Source organism: Panulirus ornatus, chromosome 9, assembly GCF_036320965.1.
Source record: "Panulirus ornatus isolate Po-2019 chromosome 9, ASM3632096v1, whole genome shotgun sequence".
Lineage (NCBI taxonomy): Eukaryota > Metazoa > Arthropoda > Malacostraca > Decapoda > Palinuridae > Panulirus > Panulirus ornatus.
In genome coordinates, this window is record NC_092232.1 from 46,895,461 (window position 1) to 46,915,951 (window position 20,491).

General features: G+C 39.0%; 1 protein-coding gene across 4 annotated transcripts in view; it reads right to left on the bottom strand.

Moving 5' to 3' along the window:
- LOC139750393 (uncharacterized) overlaps positions 1–20,491 on the bottom strand; it is an 89,505-nt gene that overhangs the window by 49,740 nt on the left and 19,274 nt on the right. For all 4 annotated transcript variants that reach the window (XM_071665133.1, XM_071665130.1, XM_071665132.1 and 1 more), the window contains 4 exons: positions 17,551–17,694; positions 12,172–12,339; positions 9,829–9,965; positions 1,754–1,940 (listed from right to left, as the gene is read on the bottom strand). In XM_071665133.1, coding sequence (XP_071521234.1) covers positions 1,754–1,940; positions 9,829–9,965; positions 12,172–12,339; positions 17,551–17,694 — 636 coding nt within the window. The remainder of the gene's footprint in view (positions 1–1,753; positions 1,941–9,828; positions 9,966–12,171; positions 12,340–17,550; positions 17,695–20,491) is intronic.

Genomic DNA, 20,491 nt, shown 5'->3' on the forward strand with positions numbered 1-20,491 from the left:
ATGTGTGGAAATAAAAAGAGCGTGGTTGAGAGAGCAGAAGAGGGTGTTTTGAAATGGTTTGGTCACATGGAGAGAATGAGTGAGGAAAGATTGACCAAGAGGATATATGTGTCGGAGGTGGAGGGAACGAGGAGAAGTGGGAGACCAAATTGGAGGTGGAAAGATGGAGTGAAAAAGATTCTGAGTGATCGGGGCCTGAACATGCAGGAGGGTGAAAGGTGGGCAAGGAATAGAGTGAATTGGATCGATGTGGTATACCGGGGTTGACGTGCTGTCAATGGATTGAATCAGGGCATGTGAAGCGTCTTGGGTAAACCATGGAAAGTTCTGTGGGGCCTGGATGTGGAAAGGGAGCTGTGGTTTCGGGCATTATTGCATGACAGCTAGAGACTGAGTGTGAACGAATGGGGCCTTTGTTGTCTTTTCCTAGCGCTACTTCGCACACATGAGGGGGGAGGGGGATGTTATACCATGTGTGGCGAGGTGGCGATGGGAATGAATAAAGGCAGACAGTATGAATTGTGTGCATGGGTATATATGTATGTGTCTGTGTGTGTATACATATGTGTACACTGACATGTATGGGTATGTATATTTGCCTGTGTGGACGTGTATGTATATACATGTGTAGGGGGGTGGGTTGGGCCATTTCTTTCGTCTGTTTCCTTGCACTACCTTGCAAACGCGGGAGACAGCGACAAAGCAAAACAAAACAAAAATATGACATAACATGAAATCAATCAAGGAAATTGTTAAAAATGATGTAAACAGATCTTTCTATAGCATAAGATTTGTGAATGAATGGAACAGAATAAAAGAGGATATGGTTAATACAGATACCATACATTAATCTAAGATGTATGATAGTAGAAAATGTTCAAAAGATGGGGCCTCATGAGTGTAAAACTCCTTCCTCATACTGTACAAATAGGTAATTGCTAACAGAATATAGACACAGATGTACAACCTAGAGTTGATGAGGATGGGATATGCAGTACAAATATGTGCAACACATCTTTTCAGTATCAAAAGCATACCTTGGTGTATATACACTTCATTATTTTTCTTAAATAACATTCTGGTTCATGAAAACCCTTTGATGGATCATAAATTATATTATCAAAACTACTGCATACATTTTTTCACTGTTATTTCAAACATTAGTTGTTGCATAAATGACACCACCAATATTTCCTAAAATTTTGGCTGTCCCTTATGAAAAGGGTGAATTTTCCTCCCTTTCCTGGTAAGACTTCATGTTTATGGTATGTTTCATTTCAACCGCTTCACTGATATCTAGTTTGCTCTGCCCTACACAGCCTTTAACCTCAAGTATTTTCCACTTACAACTAATCTATCTGCATATGTATGCATTATTTTCTATCATTTCTCTATCATTACTTAATATAGCTGTCCTCTCTGTGCTAATGGTGAGTAGATCTACCCTGTAGTCTCATGACAGCCCTCATTTTACTTAACTGAAACACTAAGGCTGGGTAAACAATCATAAGAAAAATTTTGGCTAAGAAAAATAAAGTGCAATATGGGTTATTAGTATCCTGCCAAATCTGTAGTGTATTTGCACTTAAGAGCCAAAACAAATGTTTTAATATATACAGTACATAGGTAAATAATGTGATTCATATTAATAACTTGGATACAAATCAGCACTCTATTAGTACACATAATATAAAAGGCATAATCAACATTTTTCATTGCCTCCAAAACGATGAATTTAAAAGAAAGTACACACCTGTAGAGCCTTATCCAGAAATTTTTTGTGCTCTAATTCAGAAGAATTCAATTTCTTTTGCAATTTTTCAGCCTCTTTCTTCCATATTTCAATTTCTTCCTCAAGTATTCTTTTGGTTACTTCAAAATCTGAAGTACTTTCTTGCTGTGCAACCAGTTTCTTGTTTGTAGGACATGATTCTTTCAACCTATGGCAAGAAAATTATGGTGTTGAAAAGATGTCGGCAAATTTAGTCTCTTCATGGTTTTGATGTGATTCATTGCTACCTCTGAATTTACAAAAATTACAGTAACAAGTTAAGAATTAAGTGCATGAAAGTACCTACTTAGAATTACTGAAGATGAAATTTTGTCTGAAGGCAGGGCAAGAACTTAGTGCTTACCACACATCTTGTTTGATGAACAAACCTTTTTCTCTCTTTCTCTCACTAAATTGGTTACTTGACAAGCCCGGATTTACCATGAACTGACTTCAACCATATATCAAGTCCTCTTGCTTCTGTTCTTGTTCCATGCATGTTTCTAATTCCTCCTTTCTTGCATGACTTAAGTGTATTTCTGTTTTAAAGCTTTATTGTATACTTCACTGTTTTCTTGCAGGCTTATGAACTCTGTTTCTTCACCAATGAATGGCTGTAAAGTTCATAATATTGTCCTTCATCCCTTAAATTTTTGGAATGCATAAATCATGTATCTTTATACTCATTCTAAGTGGGAAAATTCCAATTATTTAAACCATTCATGATAATCTATGAGTTCTGTCCCACTGATTATGCTCATAAAGCACTTCTAAATGTTGTGGCACAGGATATTCTAAAACATTGCAGAGAACTGATTCACTATGGTACTTTCAATGCACATATAGGTAACAAGAGAGCTGCTACCAATGAGAGGGAGGGCTTAAACAGTAGCAGTACCAACCCTTACTATGACCTTTCCCTCTATGATATACCTGCCTCTTTTTCTATTCACTATACCATCTCATGATTCTAGTTCAAAGGTGGTTTCTGTGCTAATTCCAACATCAACACACCTGTTGCACACCTTGACAAACTTGAGTCTACCAACTACCACACTTTTCCTTTGTTTTTTGCCTACTGCCTTCCTAATTCAACAAATTCTATATCTTTATTTGACTACTGAAACTCCTGCCATGAGACTGTGGCATTCTCTCACCCACAAGCCATGATCCTCTACTTAGGGGATTTCAACATTCACCACCAGGAATGAGTGAATTCCTCACTTCCAGATGGTGGGAGAATCAAAGCCCTCACATTCTCCATTCTCAATGGCCAGGAGCAAATTATCTCCATCCCATCCACATTAATATTTTGGATCTGTTTTTCTGGCATCCATCCCCATGTACTGAAAGAGAGTGCCTCTGAACTTGCACATGTGCTTGCTTATCTGTTCTGTATCTGTTTAAAAACCAAAACTTTTCCTTCTTGGAAGCATACAATGGTACATCCCATCCCTAAGAAGGGTGACCGTTCTTATCCTTTGAACCATTGTCCGGTTGCTTTGACAACTACCATTTCAAAAGTCTTTCAATCCCTCCTCAACTCCCATATCCTCAGACATCTTGATCTCAGTCTTATCTATGATCACCAGTATGGCTTCCATAAGGCAAGATCCACTGGTGATATTCTTTCCCATCTTACTACTGTCTGTCCATTATCCCTGAAAGATTTTTGGGAATCCAGTGTAGTTGCGCTTGACATACCCAAAGCTTTTGACAGGGTGTGGCATTGGGGTCTCATCTCTATGCTCCCTTCTTCTGATCTCCCTCCCTCACTTTGCTCCTTCATATCTAGCTTCTTCTCAGGCCAATATATCTCTGTCGTTGCTGCATCAACAGTAGTGTCCCTCATGGCTCTGTCTAGTCTCCTACACTTATCCCCCTTTTTATCTATGATTTCCTTTCTTCTACAAATAACCAAATGCACTCATACACTAATGACTCAACATTGCATTCGTCCACATTCTTCAATTCTGCTGCTCCATCTCACACCTGATATCCATTTCATCTCAATACAACTTCCTCCACAGACTCTGACTTGGACAGGATATCTCAGTGGGGAATACAAAATCTGGTTAAGTTTAATGCCTCCAAGACCCAGTTTCTACTTTCTTCTTGCCTCTGAAGGTTCTGTAATTCTACCTTTTGCCACAATGAACCAATTAGTATTCCTGTAATATCCAATCTTTCTTTGGAAACCCCACATTACTGAAACAGCTAAGTCTGCCAATAAGAAACTGGGAGTCTTGTTTAGATGTCAAAATTTCCATGTCTTCCGAACAATTGCTCCATTTATACAAAGGATTGATCCATCCCTGCATGAAGTACTGCTCTCACACCTTGAGTGGTTCTAGCTCTGCATCCTTACTTGACAGAAATGATTTGAAAGCAGTCCAAATCATAAACTCTCCCAGGTTAACTTCAGAACTTCACTTGATTGCTCTACACCACAATAGTGGCTCAATTTTCCTCTTCTATGGGCATTACTGTGGTTTTTCTCCCGAGCGCTGGCTGCTTCTGTACCCCCACCACAAGCCAGATCACGCAATACTATGCAAGCTCCAGCATCAAATGACTGCAGTGAGGCTGTTGGCAACTCAAGGGTGAGCTGTTATGATAACTGTTTCTTTCCCTACACCTTGAAGCTTTCACTTTCTCCAAAATCTAAAAATACTTCCCTTGTCTCTTTCCCTCTGAATTTCAATTAAGGCCCAGCCTTGATGTTGATGTTTGTCTGTGGCTGAAGCCTCAAACAGAAAAAAGAAAAAAAATTACAATACACATGAAGACAACTACTGCAAGGGATGATTTGGAATCTGGTGAAGGGGAACCCTTTGGAACCTGTACCACAAAAAAATCTAAGTATCACTATGACATTAATTTGGAAAACGTGGTTTTTATATACAAGATTTCTATCTCAGGGTCTCCTTTCTCCAACTGATGGTTCTCTTTCCTTGACTTCAACAGAACAGTGAAGATATAAAAAAAAAAGTTCAATGGCATGAGTTTTACTTCCTTTGATCTTATCAACATTCCTGCCTTATAACCAAAAAGTATTGTTATATTCACTAGTTTTCTATCTTTCACGCATGTCCACCATTTCCCACATTAGCAAGGTAGTAGCACGAAAACAATAAGAAAGACCACATTTGCTCATATCCATTCTCAGGCTGTCATATACAATGCACCAATATCACAGCCTATTATCCACAACCAGGTCCAAGACACCTTTCCATGGTTTCCCCCAGCTGTTTCACGTGCACTGGTTCAGTCCACTGACAACAAGCCACCCCCTGTAGACCACATCATTCCAATTCACTATGTCCTGAGCACACATTTCACCCTCCTAAATGTTCAGGCCACAGTCAATCAAAATAAGTTTCACCAAATCCTTCCACCCCCAATTTGGTCACCCCCTTCTTGTCCCTCTAGTCAACCTCTCCTCACTCATTCTCTTATGTCCAAACCATTTCAGCACAACCTCTTCAGTTCTCTCAAACATGCTCTTCTTCTCACTACACCTCTCCCTTACCCTTTATCATTTACTAGATCAAACTACCTCATCATATATTGCCCTCAAGCATTTCATTTCCAACACATCACCCTCCTCTACTCATCATTATCTATGGGCCATGCCTCGCAACCATATAACATTGGTGGGACTACTATACTTTCAAACATACCCATCTTTGCCCTCCAGATAAAGACTTCTTCCCACATATTCCTCAATGCTCCCAGAGCCTTGCCCCCCACCCAATCCATGACCCACTTATGCATGCATGGTTCTATTTACAGCCATGTCCGATCCCAAGTATCTGAAATATGTCATTTCTTCCATATTTTCTCCAATCAAACTCACAATCCAGCTAACCTGTCCTACAAATAAGATGTTAGGATTTATTAACAGAAATTTTACAGACAAAAGCTGGGATGTGATGTTGCCACAATACCTAAGTCTAATTAAATCCCATCTCAAATAAGCTGTACAGTTCTTGGCACTCCCCCCTAAGTAAGGATATATTTAATTGGAAACAGTGCAGAGAAGAACCTCCAAATTGACTTCTTCCCTATGTAAAAGACCATATGAAGACAGACCACACAAATTAAATTTGTTCTCTCAAAGCAGGAGGTTGCTCCGAGGCAAGTTATTAAAAAATAGTCCGAGGATTCAATACCTTTGATACTGAAAATTTCCTTATGGTCACACCAGTGCTACCAATGAGAGAGAATGGACTAAAGCTTAGACGTCTACAAGTTAACCTGGGTTGCACAATATATTCATTTGTCAATAGCATTACAGTAAACCCTTGGTTTAGTGGACCCCAATTTGACATATTTCCAATTTAACAGATCAGGCAAAAAGTAATACATCAATCAATACTAACTTAGAAAATGAAAAAATGAAAAAATCTCATATGCCACATCCTGACTGTTTCAGTCTCAGTCTGCATCAAGCTACTGTGTGGTCTGCTTGTACACAGCATTGACTTCATTTATCAAAAGATTTTGCAATCCCTACAATTCGAAATAGCATCAAGTGATAGAGAAGTTAAAAGAAAGCGTGTCAACGGTATACTGTATTAAAAAACAATGGCCTTTAGGTTACAGTCTCTATTCAAAGACTTTTGGCATTAACGAACACCCCTTTCCCCCAAATAGTCCATATAATTGAGGGTTTACTGTACTGACATGTGGAATAAGCATCCTAGAACTTGTTGCTCAGAGTAAAAGTGTTAATATTTTCAAAATTGGGCATTGAACAATTCTTTTAATCAATCAACATAATGTTGTGATATATCATGGTACCTTCTCAACTACTGATCTCACCATGGCCATGCTGCAATAAATCATTGCATCCTACCACATCAAGAGTAATATAAACAAATTAAGTGGCAAAGGCTGAAGATCAAGGTTTGTCCTTACTATTGTCAATATAACAAAAAGTGAATGTATGTATGTCTTTTGTAATGGAATGCATTACACTCATGATCACTCCACCTTCTGACTTTCCTGTAAAATTACCTTCAGGTATATCGATCCTGCAAGGTAATTTTTCTTACGTTTTTCCAGCTGGCATATTGCTGAAGGGAATAGAGGAAGGGGAGAGAGCCTTTATTTTGTTATTCTTTTCGTCTACTGCTTTTAGGGTGACTGCATCTTTTCCAGCAGTTTCAGGACCAAATCATCTTACTTGGACCTTGGGTCTATATGGTTAGTGTATCTATGTAATTCTATGTAGCTCTGCCCCACTAAACTAAACAACCTTGCTTTTGCTATCATATACTCTCAACTCCCTCCTTTAACACACTCCTAAACTGAGTCACCACCTTCTACAGTTCCTCAATCAAATCTATAACCAATGCTGTGTTATTAGCAAACAACAAATGACTCAATTCTCAGGCCACCCTCACCCCGTATAAGCTGTATACTTGCCCTTCTCTCCAAGACCCTTGCATTTACCTCCCTCACCACCAAATCTATTAAAGAAATTAAACAGCCATGGTGACAACACTGCTGCAGACCAACCTTTACCTGGAACCACTAACTCTCCTCCCTTCATACTCATACAAATGCCTTACACACTCTTTCTAGTAGCTTTCCCCCCACACTATGTATTCTTAACACCTTTCACAAGGCATCTCTGTTGGCACTATCATATGCTGTGTCCAAATCTATGAATGCCACATATAAGTCCCTCTGTTTCTCTATTTCTAATATACAATATTCAGAGGAAACATCTGATGTATACATCCTTTACCACTCCTGAAACCACATTGTTCCTCCCCAGCCTGATGCTCTGTACATGCCTCCACCCTCTCAATCACCTCTCTCCCAAACAACTTACCAGGTATACTCAACATACATATACCTACATACTTTTGACTACTTACCTTTGTCCTGCTTGCCTTTATACATGCATTCCCCCAATCCTCAGGCACCTCACAATGATCCATACATACACTTACAATCTTTACTAATTAATCAGCAACACAGTCACCCACTTTCACAAAAAATTCAACTGCAATACCATCCACTCCAACTGCCTCACCACCTTCCATTTTACACAATGCTACCTCTTCTTTCTTCAACAAACCACTTTCCAGGATTCTCTCCCTTTCCATACTTCCCTAGCCCAAACACCCTGCACCTGCCACCCTTCCATCAAACACATTCAACAATCCCATAAAATGCTCCCTTCATATCCTAACTTAATCCTACCTGTTACCACTGCCTCATTTGTCCCATTCATTGATGCTCCCATTTGTTCTATTTTCCTCACACTATTAACCTCCCTCCAAAATATCATAATCTCCCTGAAGTTTACTAATAATCGCTCAACCAACTCTGATTTTCCTTGTTTTTCAACCCTTGTAACTTCCTCTTGACCTCCTGCCACTTTCTCTTGTACATCTCCCAATCATTTGCACTCCTTCCTTGTAAGTACTACCCATACACCTCCCTTTTCTCTTTCACTTTCAACTTTAATTCATTGTCCCACCACCTCCTACCTTTCTCACCTGCCCACCTCCTACCTTCTGCATGCCAAACACTTCTTTTGCACATTCCAGCACTGCTTCCCTATCCATTCCCCTTGTTTCATTTACTCTAACCTTTTCCATTCTATATCCAGACACTCTCAATATGTTCTTACATATGTCTTTTCCAAGCTCACTAACCTTCACCATCTTCTCATTTACGTTGTTTACTTTTTTCCAAAAACCCTAAAAATCTTCACTCTTGCCTCTATCAGCTTACTTTCACTGCCTTCTTCTCTTATACTGTTTCCTTTTTTCCAAATACCCTACAAATCTTCACTCTTGCCTCCATCAGGTAATGGTCAGACATCCCACTAGCTGCCCCTCTCAATACATTCAAATCTAAGAGTCTTTTCAGTACATTCTTATCAGCTAATATGCAATCTAATAATGCCCTATTACCATCTTTCCTACTCACCCAAGTATAGTTATGTATGCCCCTCTTTTTAAATCAGGTATTTCCAATCATCAGTCCTTTTTCAACACACAGCTCCACGAACTGTTCATCAATCCTATTCACCTCACTGAATACCCTCAATTGCCACATTCCTCAATCTCACATTTAAATCATCAATCACTAATACCCTGTCTTTTGCTTCAAAACTACTGATACACTCCCTCAGCTGCTCCTAAAACACTTGCCTCTTATCATCCTTCTTCTCATGGCCATGTAAGCACTAATAATTACCTATCTCATTACCTATCTCTTGCAACCCACTTTCATTTTTACCCACATAGTCTGCAGCTCACTTCCTTACACTCTTTCACACATTCTAGCAACTCCTGCTTGATCAGTAGTGCTACATCCTCCTTAGCTCTTGCCCTTACACCAATCTGACTTTACCTGTAAGACATTTCCAAACCATTATTCACCTTTACCTCTGAGCTTTGTTTCACTCAAAGCCAGAACATCCAGGTTCGTTGCCTCACACATACTACCTATCTTTCCTTTCTTCCCCTCCTCAATACATCCACATTGATTTAGAAACCCTAAATTGAGCCTTCGAGGAAGATTAGTACTCCTTGCTTGACTCCTTTTGTTCCATCCTCCATGGGTGGGGGTAGGGGTTGGGGTGGGAGAAGGGGGTTCCCTTCCTCTAGCCCCCTGCTCTTGTCCCTCTCAGTCCTTCTTCGACATACAGGAAATACAGAGATAGAATTCTTTCTCCCCTACCTACATTCAATCAAAATTTCTTACTTCTGTTCCATAATTCATACTTTTCCTTACCTATTTAAATTACAGTGAATGCTAACACCATTATCTTTTTTTTCACATTCTAACTACTGTACTGACATGCACTCAGTGAAAACTGACTTATATTCCTATAGTATTAAAACATCATGTTACGCATTTCTCCAGTGAAAAAGTGTTGCTTCTAAGCCTCCTGTGCTTATTTCACAATTATTGGAAAGCAAGTGAAGTATCTGGTGAAGATAATGGATAACACTATTGTCATCTACATGAAAGTTAGCATATCAGATACATCTGGATAAAGCAAAGGCCAAATCTGAAACACATACCTCCGTTTCATTTCTTCCATTTCTTGTTTAAGGGCATCTTTCTCTTTGCAAATCTCAGCTATGCTGGTAACTAACTCACTGCTGTTAGAATCTGAACGTGAGTTTGCTAAAGATATTTCTAGTTCTCTTTTATCTGCCTGCAAAAAAAATTAAAATCATACATCATGAAACAGTACAAATGAAGCTTTCTAAAAACACACTGTAATGAAATTTTGGATTATATATTCATATATATTCCTTGCGCTACCTCGCAAACACGGGAGACAGCGGCAAAAAAAAAAAAAAAAAAAAAAAAAAAAAAAAAAATATAATGTGTGAAAGACTAAACAGTAGTGGAAAATAAAAGAGAATAAAGAATAAGATTCAATGATATGGTCCAGAAAAGAAGAGAGAAGGAGTTATGAGAAAAAAAAGGCTTTGGGTGTAACAGATGGAAATTCATATATGCAGCAGGAATGTGTGTTCCCATGGTTGTTTAATTTGTTTATGGATAAGGTGGTTAGGGAGGTAAATGAAAGAATTTTGGAGAAAGGGGCGAGTAAGCAGTCTGTATGGGATAAGAGGGCCTGGGAAGTGTCAGTTGTTGTTCACTGATGACAAAGCACTGGTGGCTGATTCAAGTGAGAAACTGCAGAAATTGGTGACTGAGTTTGGAAAAGTGTGAGAAAGGAGAATGTTGAGAGTAAATGTGAATAAGAACAAGTTTATCATGTGCAGCAGGGTTGAGGGACAAGTTAATTGGGATGTAAGTTTAAATGAAGAAAAACTGGAGGAGGTGACGTGTTTTTGATACCTGGGAGTGGACTTAACAGTGAATAGAACCATGGAAAGAAGTGAGTCACATGGGGGAGAGGTCGAAGGTTCTGGGAGCGATGAAGATTGTGTGGAATGAGAGAACGTTACCTTGGAGAGCAAAAATGGGTATGTTTGAAGAAATAATAGTTCCAATAATGGTAGCAAGGCATGGGCAACAGATAGGGTTGTACGAAAGAGGGTGGATGTGTTGGAAATGAAATGTTTAGTGGTGTCAGGTGGTTTGATCGAGTATGTAATGAGAGGATAAGAGAGATGTGTGGGATATAACACTGTTGAAACCACTATTCCTTTAAACATAACCCATTTTTGCTTTCCAAGATAACGTTCTCGACTTCCACACATTTTTCAACGCTCCCAGAACTTTCGCCCCCTCCCCACCCTATGATTCACTTCTGCTTCCATAGTTCCATCCGCTGCCAAATCCACTCCCACATATCTAAAACACTTCACTTCCTCCAGTTTTTCTCCATTCAAACTTACCTCCCAATTGACTTGTCCCTCAACCCTACTGTACCTAATAACCTTGCTCTTATTCACATTTACTCTCAGCTTTCTTCTTTCACACACTTTACCAAACTCAGTCCCCAGCTTTTGCAGTTTCTCACCCGAATCAGCCACCACAGCTGTATCATCAGCGAACAACAACTGACTCACTTCCCAAGCTCTCTCTTCCACAACAGACTGCATACTTGCCCCTCTTTCCAAAACTCTTGCATTCACCTCCCTAACAACCCCATTCATAAACAAATTAAACAACCATGGAGACATCACACACCCCCTGCCACAAACTAACATTCACTGAGAATCAATCACTTTCCTCTCTTCCTACACGTACACATGCCTTACATCCTTGATAAAAACTTTTCACTACTTCTAACAACTTACCTTCCACACCATATATTCTTATAAAATGAATATTTTTTCATGTCTGTTACAAGAAAATCCGTTACAAGAGCTCCATTAAAAGAGGTCTTTGTATGTTGAACATGCTCACTTGTAGTAGGAGTATTTGCAGGTCACTTAGGCATAGTGGTGACTGGCTCAACTGGGCAGAAATGCAGATATATGCTAGTGGCAAACAATGCTACCTTACTCTATAAATGCTAGCTGAGAGCTGACACCATGGGTAGCACAGCATCAGTGCCCCACAACACAAAGCCAGCTGGGCTTGCATTATATGTGAACATCTTGTTATAATGAAAAATATGGGAGTAATTTAGGTGCCAACCCTATATCAATATCATTATATCACATGACACTAAACTGCAACTCTATGTGGAATGCACTAATTTTTCTTTGGGAAATCACATACTGAATATATACAAAATCTGAACTGAAAAGAACAGCTATCAATGGTTGCCAACAACATATGTAAAGTTTCATATACAAAATATTCTCTAGACAATTTGTAACACACTAAAGCCCTATCAAAGCGAAACATCTCACAAACATACTTCCTTTCTCTACTCTTCCATTTCACCTTTAGTGCTCTCATTTCAATAAAATTCAAACTTTATCAACTCTTACCCTAAGTTTGCTGATAGCAGAATTTAGTTGAAGAACATGTGCTTCATATTGTTTTTCAAGTAATGTGGCTTTTTCCTTTGACGTTAATAATATTTCCATTATTTTCTGGTCACAAGACTTCGTTACTTCCTCACGAACAGACATTATTCTAGACTCTGCAACCTGTATCTGCAAAATTAAATAATTGAATGCTGTGGTATGAATCATGAAATAAAATAGAGTACCGCCTCCAGAAGCAAGACATGACAAAAGGGTGATGGAGCAAAGATAATGGTGGAGTAAGGGTGGTGATAGAGTGAATGGGTTTAAGGTAATGGAGGTGTAATTGATTTTCTGGGATTTGTAAACTTCTAGAACCTAATAGTTATTCAGTAATGTTTAGCATGAAAAAATACCTAAAAAATCATTACTACTTACACAACAGAATGTGTGGAATGGTGTATGTAAGGGAGGCATTTAAGGAGGAGAAAAGGGATAAGTGGAGGCTCTTTTGCTTTGGTGACCCCCTTGATGGGATAGAACGATACTGGTGTATGTGAAAGAGGCATGTAAGGACAGGGATAAAAGGAATAAGTTGAGGCTCTTTTGCTTTGGTCACCCTCTTGATGGGATTGAAAGATACACATTTTTTTTTCTTTTTCTTTTATACTATTCGCCATTTCCCGCGTTAGCGAGGTAGCATTAAGAACAGAGGACTGGGCCTTTGAGGGAATACCCTCACCTGGCCCAATTCTCTGTTCCTTCTTTTGGAAAAAAAGATACACATAAAATCATATATTCTGGCTTCCTTAAAATGGTATCTTAAAAACTTTAAAACTAATCAAAAACTAAATATTCTGGCTTCTTTTAAAATTTAGAATTTTAAATCATCAGTCCATTTACTTCAATACTATCATCTTAAAACTTCAACAATGTTTTCCTTCCACTGCTATTCAAATTTCACACAGAGAATTCTCCATTTTTGGCATTCTGATAGTACATGTTCAATGGTAATACTGCAATTGCAAGTGTGATATACTATAGCTGGTCTCTTCTCCCTATATGACCACAGATCATAACAGTATGACCAATCCTTAGTTGAAAATGAATGGCCTCAATACTTGAAAATAATTCTAATAACTGCCAAAAGACAATTCTTTTATTTCACAGTACTCCTTATGTGTAACTCTGGTGACACATAAGGGACAACGTCAACACCTTGGTCTCTTTCACATGCAGATTCCTGTAATTTGCTTCCTACTTAGTAATAATCAAACTTAGGCCTTTCTCACTTTGCTCCATCCCCATTATGTTGCCCTTAATTGGACTGAATCTCAGCAACCATTTGTATGACAAACTTTGGAGTTTGTCCAAGTTCCCCTTTAAGCTGAAGCAACCATTGCCATTCCCTATTTCTCTCATGGCACTGGCTTCATTTACAATCATATTTAGGTAGGAGTCCAATCCATCAGGCAAGTCAAATTCAAACACTAATAACAGCAGTCAGCCCATGAATGTGCCCTAAGGCACACCAAATGTAACCCCAGCCTACACTGAGGATACACCTCTTACCTGCATCATTTGCTCCCTTCCACTAATCTGTCCAGTAAAGGCAGCCTCTTATTTCCATCTTTACTTGTAGCTTCTTTATCAACCTCCAATGAGGTATAGTGTCAATGGTTTTCTGACAGTCTACGAATACACAATCTATGTATCCCTCTATTTGACCTAAGATGGAGCTTACCCTGTCATAGTAGTCTAGAAGACTGGGTATGCATGACATCCTTTCCCTGAAACTGTGTTGCCTGTCAGTTATGTATTCTCCTTTGCATGTAATCATCCATGTGCTTTCTGATTACCTTTTCCACTATTTTTCAAAACATCTTTGTTAGTGAAACTGGCATGTAGTTCACCACTATTTTCTGATCACCTTTTCAAAATAGAAAAGTCACATTTGCCCTCTTCCACATCTTTGAAAAACAGCTTTTTCTACTGTTCTCTTTAAAAACATTTTGAGTGAAATGGCAAGTGCCACTGCACATTTCATCAGCACGTGTGGAGAGACTTTATCAGGATCATGGGCCTTGTACGGGTCTAGTAGTTTCAAAAGCCTGAATATGTAACTACTAACTTCTATGCCTTCCAAGACTTCATACCTCTCCCATCTTTGTAATGCTGGTATAGTATTTTCTCTAAAGTGAAAATACTTTTAAATTTGTCATTCAAGACCTCACATATTTCAGCAATACACTCAAGAATTCTCCCCTCCAAGTCTCTTTGCTTGCTTAGCTGCTCCTAAACTGAGACTTTGTTTCTGATCAACGTACGGAAAAATTCTGGATCATCCCTTGCTTTGTACACAATGCTCTTTTCAGAATCTCTCCGCTACCCCCTCCTCGCTTTGCATCATGCATTCTTTACTCTCATGTATTTCACATGTGCTGGCTGTCTTAATTGTCTTTTATATCCCTCCCACAGTACATCCCTGAGCTCTTTTATTTACTAACATTTCCTGTTGAACCATATTTCTCTCCATTTCAATCCTTCTCCCCTCTTTGCTAATGGGGGTACCCATGTTCTAACCTCTTCACTGTATATTTCATAGAACCTTCTATGATAATAGTCAATACTCTTGTTACAGACCTCCCTCTCTCAATCAATACTCTTAAGGAACCAGATAAGTTTTACATAGTTTCATCAATTGTATTTCCTCTATGGGTTCTGTATCTTGTCTGATCCTACACCACATATTCAAAATCAAGCAAAACATGATCATCCTTGCCAACAGCATTTTTCATATGCACTATTTCCATGCTACTGCATGTACAGATGGTGTATCATCTCCTCTAGTTCATGTATACTCTGTGACATGCTGGAGATGTTCTCCTGTATATCTTGAAGAATTTGTCTCTCATGACTCAACACCACAGGCTTATTTCCTTGTAACTGAAATCCCCAAATAACATTATTACAGCATCCCTGAGAAGGGAGTATCTTACTGCCTCCTTCACCATCCTCATCGTTCTTCACAGGTCACAATGTATACATGGTATGGGTCACTGCAGTTCCTTGATAGGTCTTAAACTAACAGCAATAATATACATTTCCTACCCACAATAATCTTACATATTATGTATTGTCTGAAGGCTCCAGCTACTGATATTTCCTGAAATTTAAGAAAATCCTTTATTAAGAGGGCTAATTCTACCTCTTTTTTATTTTATTTTCCTTTTCCTATTGTGTATCCCACTGGAGAGGTAAGATTAGACTTCAATTCTAATTTTCATCTCCAGCACTTCCACAACATCAGGGTTACAACCACTTGTGTGATCCTTGAATTTCAGTTCCTTTCTGTTTGTCCTTCAGCTATTTGCATTTGTAGAGTATACAGAACCTTCAGCCTAAGGCACTTGTTGCTTGCTTGTTCAGGCCTCCTTGAGCTAGAAGTGATATGGCTTAGAGTGCAAATAGATTTCTATTTTGGAGATTACTCAATTGAGCTAAGTGCAGCATGAACACCTTATTGTTTTGCAGTAAATATGGAAGACTCTTAAGAGTCTTGCTCTTTGAAAAATTTCTTCCATAACTACAAAAAAGCCTACAACTTGAGTATCTTTATTCTATCTACATGAAAAGTATCATGCAGAAGGAATCTACTTCATCAGTACTACAGAAACAATGTTGCTTTTGTGAAATTCCATCCAGTCCCTGCAAAGTCTGATCCCAGGAACATTCCAGGAAAGGAATCAGGCAAACCCTAAATACTCACTTGGGCTTATGTCTACATCACTTTCACTGATGGCATCTTTTATTCTTACACTGATAGGTTTAGAGACCCTTGGGTGTTAATCAAACACCTCAGTCTTCTCAGCAGTAAAACATCCTCATATGTAAGGTTATAGATGCTGTATATCTAAGCCTAAAGATGTACTTTAAGCCAAGTTCTTTGTGCCTTAAACCCATAGTGAGCCTATCAGAATCTGCATACAGACTTTCCATATTACAGGATGTAAATGCACCTGAGCATATTCTATGATAATAGGCAATGTCAACCAATTATAGGATGTCATCCATGGCTGACAAATATATCTAGCAACCATAGGCCTGTTTCAGTCTACATAATGAATCACATAACCTGAACATGGTTTTTCTAAATCCTCCCCAAGAGTAGTGAGATTACCTTGAAAATATTTAGTAACTCACTAACTTCATTTTTAATCTTTCATGTGTTTATTATGAGGGGCTGTATGAAGTATCTTAAAAAAAAATAGCCTCCTCTTCATATGAAATGAGAATGCCTTTCAGTGATACAAGTAGAAATGCTGATTATTTACATGATCTTAAGTTTTTTTTTTTTTTTTTTTTTTTTCATACTATTCGCTATTTCCCGCGATAGCGAGGTAGCGTTAAGAACAGAGGACTGGGCCTTTGAGGGAATATCCTCACCTGGACCTCTTCTCTGTTCCTTCTTTTGGAAAAAAAAAAAAAAAAAAAAAAAAAAAAAAAAAAAAAACGAGAGGGGAGGATTTCCAGCCCCCCGCTCCCTTCCCTTTTAGTCGCCTTCTACGACACGCAGGGAATACGTGGGAAGTATTCTTTCTCCCCTATCCCCAGGGAAAATGATCTTAAGTAAAGCTATATATTTTGTTCAGTGAATCCAAACCAGAGTTATTTATCCAACTGGTAATCTCATTACCAGAAGCTTACAGCAACCTCAAGATATGATGATGTGCAACAGATAGCCAAAGCATCAAAAACAAGGGATAATCTAATACCCCTTGGAATAATATCTACAACAATATTAACGACAGCAATGAGGCAAGCAACACTAAGTATCCTGCCCTGCAGTACAACTTATTGTGAGAATTCTCTTTAATACTCATTACCAATCTTCACCTTTACTTTTGTCTTTTAAAATCTGTTGAATAAACCTTAATAGTTTCCCTCAAACCCATTTCTTGGAATTGTCTTATGATACCATATCCCCAGGAAGTCTTACTAGCTTTCTCCACATCAAAGCACACAGGATCTGTACTATAATGATTAACAAATCCTTTCTGAAAGTCACTTGATATAGGTGTCAAGGGGCCTTTAGCAGATCAAATGTTTTTAAAACTAAATTGGAATGGAGTGAGACATATATTTTTCAAGATACTAAACCAATCGCAAACGCGGGAGACAGTGACAAAGCATAATAATAAAAAAAAAATAACTACACCAATCTATTGTTATTGAATTTTCAATTACTTTCCAAAGACAACTATTAAGTGCAATAAGTTTAAACCCTGAAGCAATGACAAGATTTTTACCTTACATAAGAATGACAAGGATGAGGGACATCTAACTACAAGGGGTTATACAAAGAATCCATACCTATGATATGATAAACATATGCAATACCTTTTTATCACATTCTAATTGTAGCACTGCCAAACTCTCTCTATGTCTTTCATCTTGCTTCTTTATCTTATCCTCATAATCCTTAGCTTGTTCTTTTATCTTGTTTTGTAGTTCTGATATACTGAGCTCCAATTCTTCCATTATCTGTTGGAAAGAAAATGTAAGAACTGTAAACATACAAAATTCTAAAACATAAAGATGCAACCCCCAGGACATAATCAAGATCAGGACTTAGTTAAGGATATTAAATAGAAACATAAGGGCTGCTACTGTGTGTGTGGTGGAAACATAAGGGCTGCTTCTGTGTGTGTGGTAGCAAAGGAGCATGGAAAAGTGTAAGAAGAAAAACAAAAGAATAACAAAGAGAGTATATAAACATGAATATACACTAACTATATAGCAAGACAGACCAAATTGGAGGTGGAAAGATGGAGTGAAAAAGATTTTGAGTGATTGGGGCCTGAACATGCAGGAGGGTGAAAGGTGGGCAAGGAATAGAGTGAATTGGATCGATATGGTATACCGGGGTTGACGTGCTGTCAGTGGATTGAATCAGGGCATGTGAAGCGTCTGGGGTAAACCATGGAAAGTTGTGTGGGGCCTGGATGTGGAAAGGGAGCTGTGGTTTCGGGCATTATTGCATGACAGCTAGAGACTGAGTGTGAACGAATGGGGCCTTTGTTGTCTTTTCCTAGCACTACCTCGCACACATGAGGGGGGAGGGGGATGGTATTCCATGTGTGGCGAGGTGGCGATGGGAATGAATAAAGGCAGACAGTGTGAATTGTGTGCATGGGTATATATGTATGTGTCTGTGTGTGTATATATATGTGTACATTGAGATGTATAGGTATGTATATTTGCTTGTGTGGACGTGTATGTATATACATGTGTATGGGGGTGGGTTGGGCCATTTCTTTCATTTGTTTCCTTGCGCTACCTCGCAAATGCGGGAGACAGCGACAAAGCAAAATAAATAAATAAATAAAATATATTTCTTTTAAACTATTCGCCATTTCCCGCGTTAGCGAGGTAGCGTTACAAACAGAGGACTGGGCCTTTTTTGGAATATCCTCACCTGGCCCCCTCTGTTCCTTCTTTTGGAAAAAAAAAAGAGGGGAGGATTTCCAGCCCCCCCGCTCCCTCCCCTTTTAGTCGCCTTCTACGACACGCAGGGAATACGTGGGAAGTATTCTTAATACCCTAACCCCAGGGATAGGGGATTATATATATATATATATATATATATATATATATATATATATATATATATATATATATATATTTTTTTTTTTTTTTGCTTTGTCGCTGTCTCCCGCGTTTGCGAGGTAGTATATATATATGAATGCAAGTTTTGGAGAGAGGGGCAAGTATGCAGTCTGTTGTAGATGAGAGGGCTTGGGAAGTGAATCAGTTGTTGTTCACTGATGATACAGCACTGGTGGCTGATTAGGGTTAGAAACTGCAGAAGTTGGTGAATGAGTTTTGTAAAGCGTGTGAAAGAAGAAAGCTGAGAGTAAATGTGGATAAGAGCAAGGTTATTAGGTTCAGTAGGGTTGAGGGACATGTCAATTAGGAGGTAAATTTGAACGGAGAAAAACTGGGGGAAGTGAAGTGTTTTAGATATCTGGGAGTGGATCTGGCAGCAGATGAAACCATGGAAGCAGAAGTGAGTCACAGGGTAGGGGAGGGGGCAAAGGTTCTGGGAGTGATGAAGAAAGTGTGGAAGGCGAGAACATTATCTTGGAGACCAAAAATGGGTATGTTTGAAGGAATAGTGGTTCCAACAATGTAATATGGTTGTGAGGCATGGGCTACAGATAGGGTTGCGCAGAGGAGAGTGGATGTGTTGGAAATGAGATGTTTGAGGACAATATGTGGCATGAGGTGGTTTGATCAAGTAAGTAATGAAAGGGTAAGAGAGATGTGTGGCAATAAAAAGAGTGCGGTTGAGAGAGCAGAAGAGGGTGTATCAAAATCTTTTTCACTCCATCCTTCCATGTGTTGAAATGGTTTGGACACATGGAGAAAATGAGTGAGGAAAGATTGACAAAGAGGATATATGTGTCAGAGGTGGAGGGAAGAAGAAGAAGTGGAGACAAAATTGAAGGCGGAAGGATGGAGTGGATGAGATTTTGAGCGATCGGGGCCTGAACATACAGGAGGGCGAAAGGTGTGCAAGGAATAGTGAATTGGAACAATGTGGTATACTGGGGTGGACGTGCTGTCAATGGATTAAACCAGGGCATGTGAAGTGTCTAGGGTAAATCATGGAAAGGTCTGTGGGCCTGGATGTGGAAAGGGAGCTGTGGTTTTGGTGCATTACACATGACAGCTGGAGACTGAGTGGGAACAATGTGGCCATTTTTGTCTTTTCCTGGTGCTACCTCACTGGAAAGGGGGGATGCTGTTTCATGTGTGGCGGGGTGGCCACAGGAATGGATGAAGGCAGCAAGTATGAATATGTACATGTGTATATATGTATATGTCTGTGTATGTATATGTATGTATACATTGAAATGTATATATATGTATATGTGCATGTATGGGCATTTATGTATATATATGCATATATGGGTGGGTTGGGCCATTCCTTGTTTGTTTCCTTGTGCTACCTCGCTGACGCAGGTGTCAGCGATTATGTATAATAAATATTTTTATTCATATTAATTATACTTTGTCGCTGTCTCCTGCATTAGCGAGGTAGCCCAAAGAAACAGATGAAAGAATGGCCCAACCCATCCACATACACATGTATATACATACACATCTATACATGCACATATACGTACCTATACATTTCAACGTATACATACATATTAAGGGGATTAAGAATACTTCCCACGTATTCCCTGCGTGTCGTAGAAGGCGACTAAAAGGGGAGGGAGCGGGGGGCTGGAAATCCTCCCCTCTCTTTTTTTTTTTTTTTTTTTTAATTTTC